Source organism: Mytilus californianus, unplaced genomic scaffold, assembly GCF_021869535.1.
Source record: "Mytilus californianus isolate M0D057914Y unplaced genomic scaffold, xbMytCali1.0.p SCAF_47, whole genome shotgun sequence".
NCBI classification, from domain to species: domain Eukaryota; kingdom Metazoa; phylum Mollusca; class Bivalvia; order Mytilida; family Mytilidae; genus Mytilus; species Mytilus californianus.
In genome coordinates this window covers 362,303-374,765 of record NW_026262698.1, presented here as the reverse complement: position 1 = coordinate 374,765, position 12,463 = coordinate 362,303, and the positions used below count along the sequence as shown (strand labels likewise).

Sequence of the window (12,463 nt, the reverse complement as noted above, 5' to 3'; positions counted from 1 at the left end):
TAATTAAGGTATATAGGAGAAAAAATCTGAGACAAGTGCCTGTGATATATCTGTCAGTCCTAGAATAATAAATATAATAATTGTATCTTAATCTTTGGAAAAATCCAATTATTAAATTGTTAAATTCTTTTACTTCATAATTATGTCAAAGTATACTTTTTAAAGTTTTAAAGTTAAAATAAATATTCCGTTTTGATCTAAGGAAAAAAAATTTAAACTGTAATGACATGGTCAGTCAACGGATTTGTTGCATTGCTGATTACAGGTAATTAAAGCATGCAGTAATTTTCCATTACGACAGTGCGTGTACCCTGGGGTGTGTATAACGTTTTAGAAATACCATAGTTTTCTAGAGAACATCCTGTCGATGTGTAATACAGATTGATGACATTACACAAAATTTCTTTCGTTAAATATAGTTAAGTATCTGTGTCCATTCCCTGTTGCAACACTACAAATTTTTCGAAGAAAAAAATGTTAAAATTTGAAGAAAAAAAAATCATTTATATAAAATAAAGAAGAAAAAAAGTAGCAAATAAACTTATGTTATTTGCCTATCCTGCAGTAGACAAGAAATTGAGGATGAATACCATTTCTTCTCAGTCTGTCCATGCTATACATCATTGAGGGATACCTATATACAAAATATTAATAAAAATCTTAATTTCAATTTTATTAAATTGCAGTCACCTATAACACTGAGGCATATGACCGCACTTTTAAATAGCAGTCTGCCAGTCATTATAAATATCACCATAAAGTATATTAATGATTGTTTTTTATTGAGAACATCTGTATAACTTATGTTTCTAAAAATACATGAATATTGTTTTTACAAAAAGAAGTTTAATACATTTTTCATTTTGTATGTAATAATTGAAGCCATTTCGAAATATAAGAAATCTTCACATAGTCGGGAAATTTTCAATTCAAGTTATTTCATTTGAAAACGTTAAAAAATATAGATCTTATTCGAGGTAAAATGTGGCGTCCTTGGATATCAAAACCCCGTTTAAATAGGGTTTGTCTACTTTCGTCTTTTGTCGAACATTCTATAATCAGTACAAATCCTTGCTATAATATAATGAATCGCGTCGCCAATATCACCACAATTACATAAATTACAAATACAATCTTCTCCTAAATATTTCTAACAATTTCAATAGGAAATTTTGAGTCGAAACTGAAGTACCAAATCTACAAAAAGAATCACTATTTTTTATAGTAGTAGGCGACGAAAACTAAACTGTTTATAATCTTTTTTTTCTCCTAAATTAATTGAACTCTTGAAATGATTTAACATTATCTATAGACAGCTTACAAATTCAAATCTTTTTAGAAGTATATGAGTGTATAGTAATAATTTGTTCATTAACCCCCCTTTTTTCTTCTATAAAATTACATTGTAATCGATTTTATTTCCAAATTTGTGTTTGCTAGCATTGACACTTAGAACGTACAACATAAAGTAACAAGTAAAAAGTCACGATTCAGTTTTGGGATATTTTTTTCTTTGAATAAACTTAATTTTAAAAACGTTTCAGCATTTTTCTGAAATATTTTTAAAAGGAAACGGACTTGTAAACAAAATTTATTTTTGAATATTAATATTGAACAATGATTGTTAAGAAAACAATCTGCCAAAGTGGTTTGGTAATTTACTGGCTTCATGCTGTCAAAAATGTCTCCTTTTTATAAGTTTTTGATAAAAAAAAAAAAAAAACTATTTGAAGGCGAATTAATCATTTCCTCAACTTAATACATTTATCTATAAATAAAGTCAATTCGTCAAGAACTTTCTCTCATATATTTAAACAATTGTAAAATAATTAATTTAAACTTTTGTACTGCGACTTTCTGTCCGTTTACCAATACTTATTCCTTGTTAAGTTTTTTCATATCCATTTACGAATACTTATAATGTGATAATTTTCGGAAGCTTTTATCCTATTTTCATATCAAACAACCATGTTACCCGTAGAACGGAGTTAAGTACAAATTTAGGAATTTAGTACTTAAAATTTTCAACAACAAAATTTTATACTTTCATTTAGGCCTACCTGGATTTTGTTCTACGCTTCGAAGCCGCCACCCTGTATCAAACATAGCCAACACCTCGCATGGCGTATTCACGATGTTGAGGGATTGACAATATACAATCAAAGTTAGCAATATACAGCAAGTAAGTAATTGGGTGTTGAATGCCAGTAGATCTGAATCTGTAAATTGAATTTAACCTGTTTAGAATGTGTATTGGTGAATTGTTTAATAAAATTACACACATATGATAATCTGGGCTGATATGCATAAAACCACTTTAAGTTCAAAGTATCAATGAAACTGGGTCTGCATGAAAAAATGACTTATCACATAATACCAGAACCTATGTTTACTGTTAGATGATAAGAAAATATAGCTGTAGGCCTAGTTTACAAATTATTTATTCTTTTAATTTCTATTTGACTGTCTGGGTGCTTCTTATGTGTTTTAAATATTTGCGTTTTGTATGCTATAGTTAAGTTTTATAGACTGTTGTACGTCATTTGGTCGTTTTTAAGTTTTTGCCATGGCGTTGTCAGTATGTCTTCGACCTATAAGTTTTATATAATCTGCATCTCTTGTGCTGTATTTTAAAATGTATCTTTACACATTCATCAATACACCAAAAAATATGAATAAAGCTTTCGTATATATAAAAATAAGGAGATGTGGTATGATTGGTAATGAAACAACTATCCGGGATATTTTGAGACAAAGTGCACGTATCAGCAGTCAGCCGAAACCAGTAAGCGTTTTGCATCCATACGTTGTTTTTTTCCGGGATACTGACTGCATAGTAAATTATCAATGCACTAGTTAATGTTCTCGAGGGATGACCCTATTACGGAGACATATACACATATGTGTATATATGTCTCTGCCCTATTACGTGTCAGTAACATTCTCGACACGGTTCATTTTTACGGCGGCTCAGTTTTGTCTTAAGAATAAACATAATTGATAAGTTTTTTTCCCCTGCATTCCTCGATCGCACTTGGAAATAGCACATTGGTCTCAAGACATTGGTACACTATACGTTACAACACTTGCCGTCAGTACTCAAAATTGGAAAAATATTAAATAAGAAGGTATAGAAAATTAATGCATACACACTATTATCAACCACAGACATGATGTTTTTCTCAATTTGCCTAAATCGTTATTCCGCAATACAACGAGGGTGAAAACCCACCACTTTGAACACAGTCACAGGCACCGGCATGTTGTGAATTTGAAAGTTCAATAGGGGGGGGGAGGGGGCCGGGGCCCCCTTTCTTGGGAAAATTTGGATGATTATATAGGGATCACTGAAGCATGACTGGAGCCGGCCCTCTCTTGTGAAAAGTTCTGGATCCGCCACTGCATATTCATAAAATAAACCAACATAAAATTATCCAAAAGATGAATAATACTTAATACTTACGACTAAGATTGATATACTTGAGTTGGTTTTACAAAAAAAAAATACAAGTAATCGTATAAAGTATACTGTATTGTACATGACTAAATTACTATCAATATTATTTGTAAGTTTTTTTGTGAAACTGACTGCTGAATTGTTTTTCCATGCTTATGGTACATCTAAGTCGTATGCTTTTTATAAAACCACCTCCAGGGTGTAATGTCTGCTCGCCCATAGAATCTGTTTGTAGATATAGGAAGATGTGGTATGAGTGCCAATGAGACAACTATCCATCCAATTCACAATTTATAAAAGTAAACAATTATAGGTCAAGGTACGGTCTTTAACACAGAGCCTAGTTTTTATCAAAAAATAAATATATTGATATTAATAGTATATAGGTTAAATAATTTATTCATACATTTTTAATTGACTGACCTAGAATTATCATGATTATTGAGGAATTTAAACCATGCATTCCTATTTTTGAAAAGGGACAAAAATAAAATTTATATATAATAACAGGGTGATACAAATGAGAAAAACTCAAGAAATTGTTTTCAATTAAGATAAATACATGCAGTTAATAATGGTTTCCAGTTGTTTTTTAAAGCAGAGGCAGATTTAGTTTAAAGTTGGAAAAAATTGTTTGTACCAACAAAAATAAATACACGAAGTTAATCCAGAATTATGTGTTTATCATTTTTTTTTTTATGTTTAGGTTGCCAGCAAGATGAAAAGAACAATGCAGTTCAAAAGTCAAAATGTGGATAAGCTGCGGTACAAGGTCCTACTTTTGAAGATTTTCATATTTTGCATGAATGAATTTGAAGTTTATATCATGGAGGGCAGAGAAAGAAAAGAAACACTTCAATTTTCCTGCTTCTGAAAGATCTTGTTTGGTAAGTTTTATGCTCTGTTTTGATAGTGTTTGTGCGTCCATCTGTCTTTCTCTAAATTGTATTCACTTAAAGTTTTTGGTTACAGTTCACCATGAGACTGAATTTCAGTTAGTAACTTGTGGTTTTACATGTATATACTTAAAATTTAGTACTTTAAAATGTTCATGTATTTTTGTCGAGCCTGCAACTTTTGTCGCAGAAAGTTTGACATAGGGATAGAGATCCGGTGGCGGCTTCGGCGGTGGCGTTAGCTAACTTCCTAAAAGCTTTTTATTTTAGAAGGTGGAAGACCTGGATGCTTCATACTTTGTATATAGATGCCTCATGCATGTCATGATACCAATTCTGTCTGAAACATGTCCATTGTCCTTGACCTCATTTTCATGGTTCAGATTTTTTTGAATGTTAATTTCTCTCATATTATGAGTAATATGATAACTATATTTGGTATGTGCGTACCTTGCAAGGTCCTCATGCTCGTCAGAGAGTTTTCACTTGACCTAGACCTCATTTCATGGATCAGTGAACAAGAACTTAGTCTTAGATGCATGATTTTTTTTTTATTAGTTGTTAGTGGCTTTGTACTAGTTGTCAGTAACTGCGAGTACTCTCAGATCTATACTTAGTGTCTTTTTGTTGTTTGGATGTACAAGTACCCGGCCACGTCCACTGTATTTGTAGTATTTGTATTTTTATCCATCTGATGAGTTAAGCCTCTTTCAACTGATTTTTATAGTTCGTTCTTATGTTGTACTGTTACACCACTGTCCCAGGTTAGGGGAAGGGTTGGTATCCCGCTAACATGTTTAACCCCGCCACATTCTGTATGTATGTGCCTGTCCCAAGTCAGGAGCCTGTAATTCAGTGGTTGTCGTTTGTTTATGTGTTACATATTTGTTTTTCGTTCATTTTTTGTACATAAATTAGGCCGTTAGTTTTCTTGTTTGAATTGTTTTACATTGTCATTTCGGGGCCTTTTATAGCTGACTGCAGTATGGGCTTTGCTCATTGTTGAAGGCCGTACGGTGACCTATAGTTGTTAATTTCTGTGTCATTTGGTCACTTGTGGAGAGTTGTTGTCTCATTTGCAATCATACCACATCTTCTTTTTTATATTTAAGGTTAAGTTTTGGTGGTCAAGTCCATATCTCAGATACTATAAGCAATAGGTCTAGTATATTCGGTGTATGGAAGGACTGTAAGGTGTACATGACCAACTGGCAGGTGTCATCTGACCTTGACCTCATTTTCATGGTTCAGTGGTTATAGTTAAGTTTTTGTGTTTTGGTCAGTTTTTCTTATACTGTATGCAATAGGTCTACTATATTTGGTGTATGGAATGATTTTAAGGTGTACATGTCTAGCTGGCAGGTGTCATCTGACCTTGTCCTCATTTTCATGGTTCAGTAGTCAAAGTAAAAATTTTGAGTTTTGGTCTTTTTTTCTAATACTAAATGCAATAGTTCAACTATATTTGGTGTATGGAAACATTTTATGATGTACATGTATGTCAGTCTCGCAGGTTTTATTTAACCATGACCTCATTTTCACGGTTCATTGCTCAGTGTTAAGTTTTTGTGTTTTGGTCTGTTTTTCTTAATCTATAAGCAATAGGTCAGCTATATGTGTTGTATGGAAGGATTGTAAGCTGTACATGTCTGCCTGGCATGGTTCATCTGCCCTTCACCTCATTTTCATGGTTCATTGGTCAATGTTTAGTTTTCTTGGTTAAGTCTGCTTCTTAGACAATGTTAGAAACTATAAGCAATAGTTCAACTGTATTTAGTATATTGAATGATTGTAAGGTGTACATATATTTCTTGTCAGGTTCATATGACCTTGAATTCATTTTCTTGGATCATGTTGAGTTTATGTGATAGTTGTAGTAAAGCTTTATATTTAGGACTATCAACATGATATCAATGATGAGTAAGGAAGGCGCAACATTTCAGCGTGTGCACTCTTGTTTATACATTATACACCACATTTACTGTTTTTACCCTGATTTTATGAATCACTGAACATAGAAATGTCATAATGTGAAATTATAGTACATTCTTAGGTTAAAGTTTTAGGTTAAGGTATATAGCTTACCATAAAGTTGAATTTCATACACATGTTCATTATGTGTTGAATTTTTAAATTCAGTGCCAAACTAAGATTTTGAGCCTGATTACATGATTGACTAGACATTGACACATGCTATTGTTTACCAGGCATGGTGTCCTGTATTAGGAATTTGTCATGTACTATAAAGAACGTTAATAGTACTCGCTGAGTATGGAGTTTTTGTGAAAGTTTAATATTAGTGAGATTTTTGCATGACATCCTGTCAACTGCTTGTTGATCATGTTTATACATGTCTTAAATTTAATATCTGACACATTGGTGTTTTGTGAACTTGGAAATAAGTTATTTGATAGAATAATAATGTTTTGAGATTATCAAAATAAAAAATATCCCATTTTTACTATTAATGATTAAGTTTAAAAAAAAGAAGATTTAGGATATATGTATAAGCATATATAAAAATGAGACAGCAACCGAACAACACAAAAATAAGAAAAAAAAAACAATATAATTTTTTGTATCAATGTTATAATTTCCAACATGTCCAAAGAGTTCAATGTATTTTCTAATTGAAATAAAACACAAGTGGAACTCTTTCAGAACTTCAGAAGCTTGAAGAAGTGCTGTTTCTATTGTTGGTTTTCTGTATAATATATTGCAAATTCTTGTGAAAAATGGAATTTTATTGTAATTGCCTAAAGTTTTAACATTGATCTATATATATATATATATAACTGGGGAAAATACCCAAATGTTATAAAGAAGAATACATAAATTGATTGTTATATAATATTAGAATAGGAAGATGTGGTATGTTGCTAATTTGACAACTCTCCATCAGAGACCAAAGGATGTAGGAGGTTAGCAACTGATGACACTGGACAACCTTCAACAATCAGTAAAATCCATACCGCATAGCTATTTTTATTGAAAATCATATGTTATTGCTACATGTATGCAAACAATTTTTTATTATCCATAACTTCGGATTTTATTGGTTCTTTTTCAGAAGGATTGAAATTCATCACTAAGAATATAAAGAGAAAACACAGAAACAAGACTAAAATAAATTCAAAGACAAAAGTCAGATCAGTTATTATTTTCATCACTCAGTCAATGAATTGAACTTCTATTAAATATCTAAAGATATTAAAACCACAATAATGACTATGTTCTGTGCTGAATGGCCAAAAAGTGGACTATACATTACGATCACACAATGCTGGATGATAAGAAACTATTAATTTTTTGGGTGGAGGGATATCCTGAAAAAAAAAATAGATTTATGTAAAAAGCTACTAGTATGTTAAGCCTATTAATAGAGTTTTCATTGATTTCAAATGGGAAAATTGTGTTTCAAAAAAGTATTCTAGAATTCATAAATAAACATATATTGATACTTACATTATCTGCTTTGTTGTTTAAAAGTTTAGTTTTGAACAGTTATAGAACAATATAATTGCATTAACATTTCCAAGGAAAAAAAGATATTCAACTAAAAAGATTCATCTTAAAACAATTTACTACCAAACAGAGTTCATTGTAACATACACATTTATTTACTGTATATTTATAATTTGAATCCCATAGGATTTTATTTTATCCCATGTGTCCCATGGGATATTAAAAATCCCATGGGATAATTATAGTCCCATGGGATTTTTTTTGTCCCATGGGACAACAAATATCCCATGGGACTACAATTATCCCATGGGACCCCAAAAAATCCTATGGGATTTAACCAAAATCCCATGGGATAATGGTCAATCCCATGGGATTTGCCCTATCCCATGGGATATTGAAAATCCCATGTTTTTCTAAATCAAATTACAAAATATCTATAATAATAACAGCAGAAAAGCAATTAAATTATTGAATCCCATGTAATTCCACACATTTTGGTTATATACACGACACTGTAGCTCTAAGGAGAGGCGGCGGCGGATTTGCAAATGAGTGTTTTGCAAATTAAAAGTGTCCAGTGTTAATAAGTTTGCCTGCATATTGTTTGAAAATCATTAGAGAAACAGATTCCACCACCAAATCTCGTGTAATACGATATTTATCCACTCTCGGCAGTTAAATTTTAAATATTTAAAACGCTCGGCGAGCCTCGCGTTTTAAATTTGAAAATTTAACTGTCTCGAGTGGATAAATATCGTATCACACTCGACGCAGTGGTAGAATCTATATATATATGTGTGTGTATATTCTGATGTGCCTTTCAAAACTTGAAAAGCAAGATATTGGTTATACTCGTGAGCAGGACTTTTCAAAAGCAGGCAACCTCATGTCTGGTATATAGCAGTCCCGAAAAGGCAGATTTGCAATAAAGTTAATTTGCTTGTCAAATATTTTTTGTTGACTTGAGAACAGCAAAATGATATCTGTCGGACTTATATCTTGTAAGGATGTAAAGGAGGAATGTTTAAATCGTTTTTATTTTCGAATTCAAAGGACGAAAAAAATGGTCATATGATATTTTCTTTTATCTTTAAACAGTCCACCTCAAAAAGTTTTCGAAACATTCTTAGGTGTACCTTAAAAATGGCATCGGATGTAACATCCATATTCTTACTGGATGTGACAGTGTATTCATACATCCTGTACATGTACAGCTAAATGAACACCATATTTAAAGTTTTATACAGCCGAATGTCTAAGGATATGTAAACCGTTAGGTGCTGTCATATGACGATATTAACAATTCAAAATCAGTGAGACTTTTGACCTTTTCGTGAATAAAAATGTCACTGAATTACAGAATCGTTTAAGAATATTTTTATGACTGTGTTTGTAATTATTATATTTTTCTTGTATTTCAGGTCAGTTTGTTCATAAAAATACAACACTTTTTAAGGTTGGTCTGGACAAAAAGGGAAGACAACATGGACACTTTAGAGAGACTGAAAATATGAATAAAACTCATTTTAATGCAATTCTTCACAAGAAGCCAGATATAATTACTGGCGAAATGGTATGGTGTTGGAATGTCCATAAGAAAACTGAAGGACTTCTAGCTGGTGATATAAAAGATTATTTTATTTCTGATATTGCTTCAACATAACTATCCTGACTGCTATCAGTTCATTGTCGATAGATTTTGAAAAGACTATGTCATTCATATTCATTGCTAAACGTCTGTTGGTCCTGAATCAAACATTAGCCGTTTAATTTTTTCGCCAGATTGTAATGGAATTCATTTGAGTATATAAGGCCTGATATATGAATACTTAAACACAAAAACAATATATATATCTATATATAAAGGAAGTTAATACTTACAAATATCTGCTACCTATTTATCAACATCATCCAGATATAAACCTTTTTTTTTTAATTTGTCTTATATCTCATCAACGTGCACTTATTTCCGAAAGGAACATAAGAATTTTGATTGTTATCGAGTGGTAGAGATAAGAGAAACCGGGTTTTCAATGTGATAGGCAAATTGGTCTTTAGTATCTTCACATTTATCCTTTACCAACAAATATTTAGGATTCATCAGTTGTGAGCCCTGCAAAATATCAAAGTTAAAAGAACAAACAGATGCGAAGAACATTGATCTTCTAAAAAAGGCAGGATTTTTATCTCTATATTAGTAACAATGACAATCATTACAGTATATGGTCAGATGTCGACTTGCATATATATATCTATAATTTCCATTCAACATTAAAATTTGTATACCTCATATCGAATCATCAGTTCATTTCAATATATTTGTATAAACGATATTTTCCATTAAAAATTATGGTGAGACGTTAATTTGCATCTGTTTTTGATGTATAGTTTCCAAATATGTGCCTGGTGATTTTCAAAATATTTTCATTTGCAGTAGGTTTCAAACTTTAAGACAAAATAAACGTCAATGTAACCATTTAAGGTTTTCTAATTAGAGGAACACGAATGAAAATGAAAGTGTGCAATAAAAAGAAAAAGTCGAGGATGGAAGAAAGCATTTTAGCCAAACAATGAAAAGATATATCAACAAGTAATTCATGTTCTTTCGATCGGGCCAAATTCCAGTACATCCACACTTATTCGCTTCGGTCCATATACTTTTTTTGCGAGGACTATCCTGTCCATAAACTGCCATGTGGCCCTCATTGCCATCACAAATGCATATACAAATCAGCAATTAGTGGCAAAAATAAAGAGTATTAGGTCATTTAGCTTTTATGAAAAAAAATATATTTGTTTACCGATTGCATTTTATTTATACGTGTGGTAGTTAAGGAATTTAAAAATAAGAAGCTGTGATATGATTGCCAATGAAATACTATCCCCAAGAGACCAAATGACGTAGATGTTAGCAACTATAGGTACCATAAGTCCTTTAACTACGAACACAACCCAACCCGCTTAGCAAGCTATAAAAAAATTCCGACATGAAAAAACATAGAATAATTCAAGCGAATAAACCAACGGCCATATTTATTAACAAAACAATAAGCGAAAAAAAAATGATATAAAGCCAAACACTGGAGAAGAATTACAGGCTCCTGACTTGGGACAGGCACAAACAGCATGTGACGGGATTAAACATGTTTCCCCCCCCCCACCCCGCCTGACATGGGAAAATTGTATAATAGCACATCATAAAATATATCAGCTGAAAAGGGCTCGACTCATCAGATCGATACTAAGCATAAAAACAAAAAAACAAAACGACTAAAGACAGAAAATACCGATTTAATGGTAATCGCAGTTTAAGAAAACTAGTTCATATCAAATAACAACTGATAAAACATATGAATCCAAGACAAGATATCAATCAGTACAAATCCAATTGATTTAGTGTAAAGACGTCATAAACAGAGAAAAACATGTGCTATTCCAAATAAAAGTATTGAAAGGATGTATGTAGGACCGTACGTGTTAAAAACTATATCAATAAATATTTCGTTAAGTTTTAATTTATCAATAAGAGTCAAACTCGATGTCAGTACAGAAAAACAATATTCAAATATCTTATTACAGTTTTTCTTTAATAACTGTTTAGTATAAGCTTATTTAAAGGATCGATAAGTTTACATGGATCGTATCTATATTTACAGGCTCTATAAATAGCATCGCCGTGAAAATTAGGATGTGATATCCAGTTTGTACAGGTACCCTTACTGAAAAATCAGCCTTCTTGCGAACTGTTGCGGCAGATCTGCCGCACACACTGCGGTAAGGTTGCTGCAAATAGTTTGCGGCAACTTCACCGCGACTTTTTACCATGCAAATGAAGGTTGCGACAGACTTGCCGCAAAGTTTGATAGCCTTATATAGTTTGTGGTGAACTTCTGGCGACTATTTGTGGTGAACCTCTGGCGAACTTTGATAGCCTTATATAGTTTGTGGCGAACTTCTGGCAATTTTTGTGGTGAACTTCCGGCAAACTTTCTAAGCCTTATATAGTTTGCGGTGAACTTCTGGCAAATCAAATGCTAATGATACCCTATGACTACCTTCCTGTTAATTCTTTTTCAAAACTGTACGTCTCATTCAAAACATGCACATATGGATCAAAATTTAAATTGTATTAATTATTATGACCAATAATTGTTATTTACCTGCTCACCTGCTGATAAAAATTTCAAATTTAAAGAAGTGTGAAAGAGAGAAATATGAATTGTGACCACAAAAAAAACCAGTATAGGTACATGTATATCTATTTATTTACTCAGTGCAGAATTCAGAATGAGCTAGCTGATTAATTTCTTAACAGATACATAATAAAATATTATTATGTATGATAAAAATCAAGAACAGATCTGTTTTTATATGGCCAATTATAAAGAACTGGGACTACGGTTGACAACATTTATTCTGTATTAAGCATAAAATCATATCTAAAATATTAATCAAATGTGATTTAACAATAAAGCATTACAAATTATTTGAACATAAGAAGACCATTCCTGCAAAACATCATTATCCACAAAGTTTAAGTTTATAACTGTAATGATATTTCTCTAAGGGCAGTATTTAAGGGTGTTACACTATTGTTATTTTCAAAATGGGGGTTCTTTGACATAAATTGTGTACCAATAATACC

At 31.8% G+C, this 12,463-nt stretch overlaps 1 protein-coding gene and 1 long non-coding RNA gene across 5 annotated transcripts in view; both read left to right on the top strand.

Annotated features, from left to right (window-relative positions):
* Positions 1-10,182, top strand: part of LOC127700030 (inter-alpha-trypsin inhibitor heavy chain H3-like) — a 147,191-nt gene extending 137,009 nt beyond the window's left edge. For all 3 annotated transcript variants that reach the window (XM_052203471.1, XM_052203474.1, XM_052203475.1), the window contains exon 12: positions 9,240-10,182. In XM_052203471.1, coding sequence (XP_052059431.1) covers positions 9,240-9,481 — 242 coding nt within the window. In that variant the 3' untranslated portion in view covers positions 9,482-10,182. The remainder of the gene's footprint in view (positions 1-9,239) is intronic.
* On the top strand, positions 3,040-7,822 carry LOC127700040 (uncharacterized). 2 transcript variants are annotated; one of them, XR_007981408.1, is made up of 3 exons: positions 3,040-3,128; positions 4,164-4,344; positions 7,424-7,822. It is a non-coding gene; the product is annotated as an uncharacterized LOC127700040 (long non-coding RNA). The 2 variants fall into 2 exon arrangements; XR_007981409.1 differs by lacking the exon at positions 3,040-3,128 and having other exon boundaries at positions 3,555-4,344.
* Positions 10,183-12,463: the final 2,281 nt, after the last annotated feature.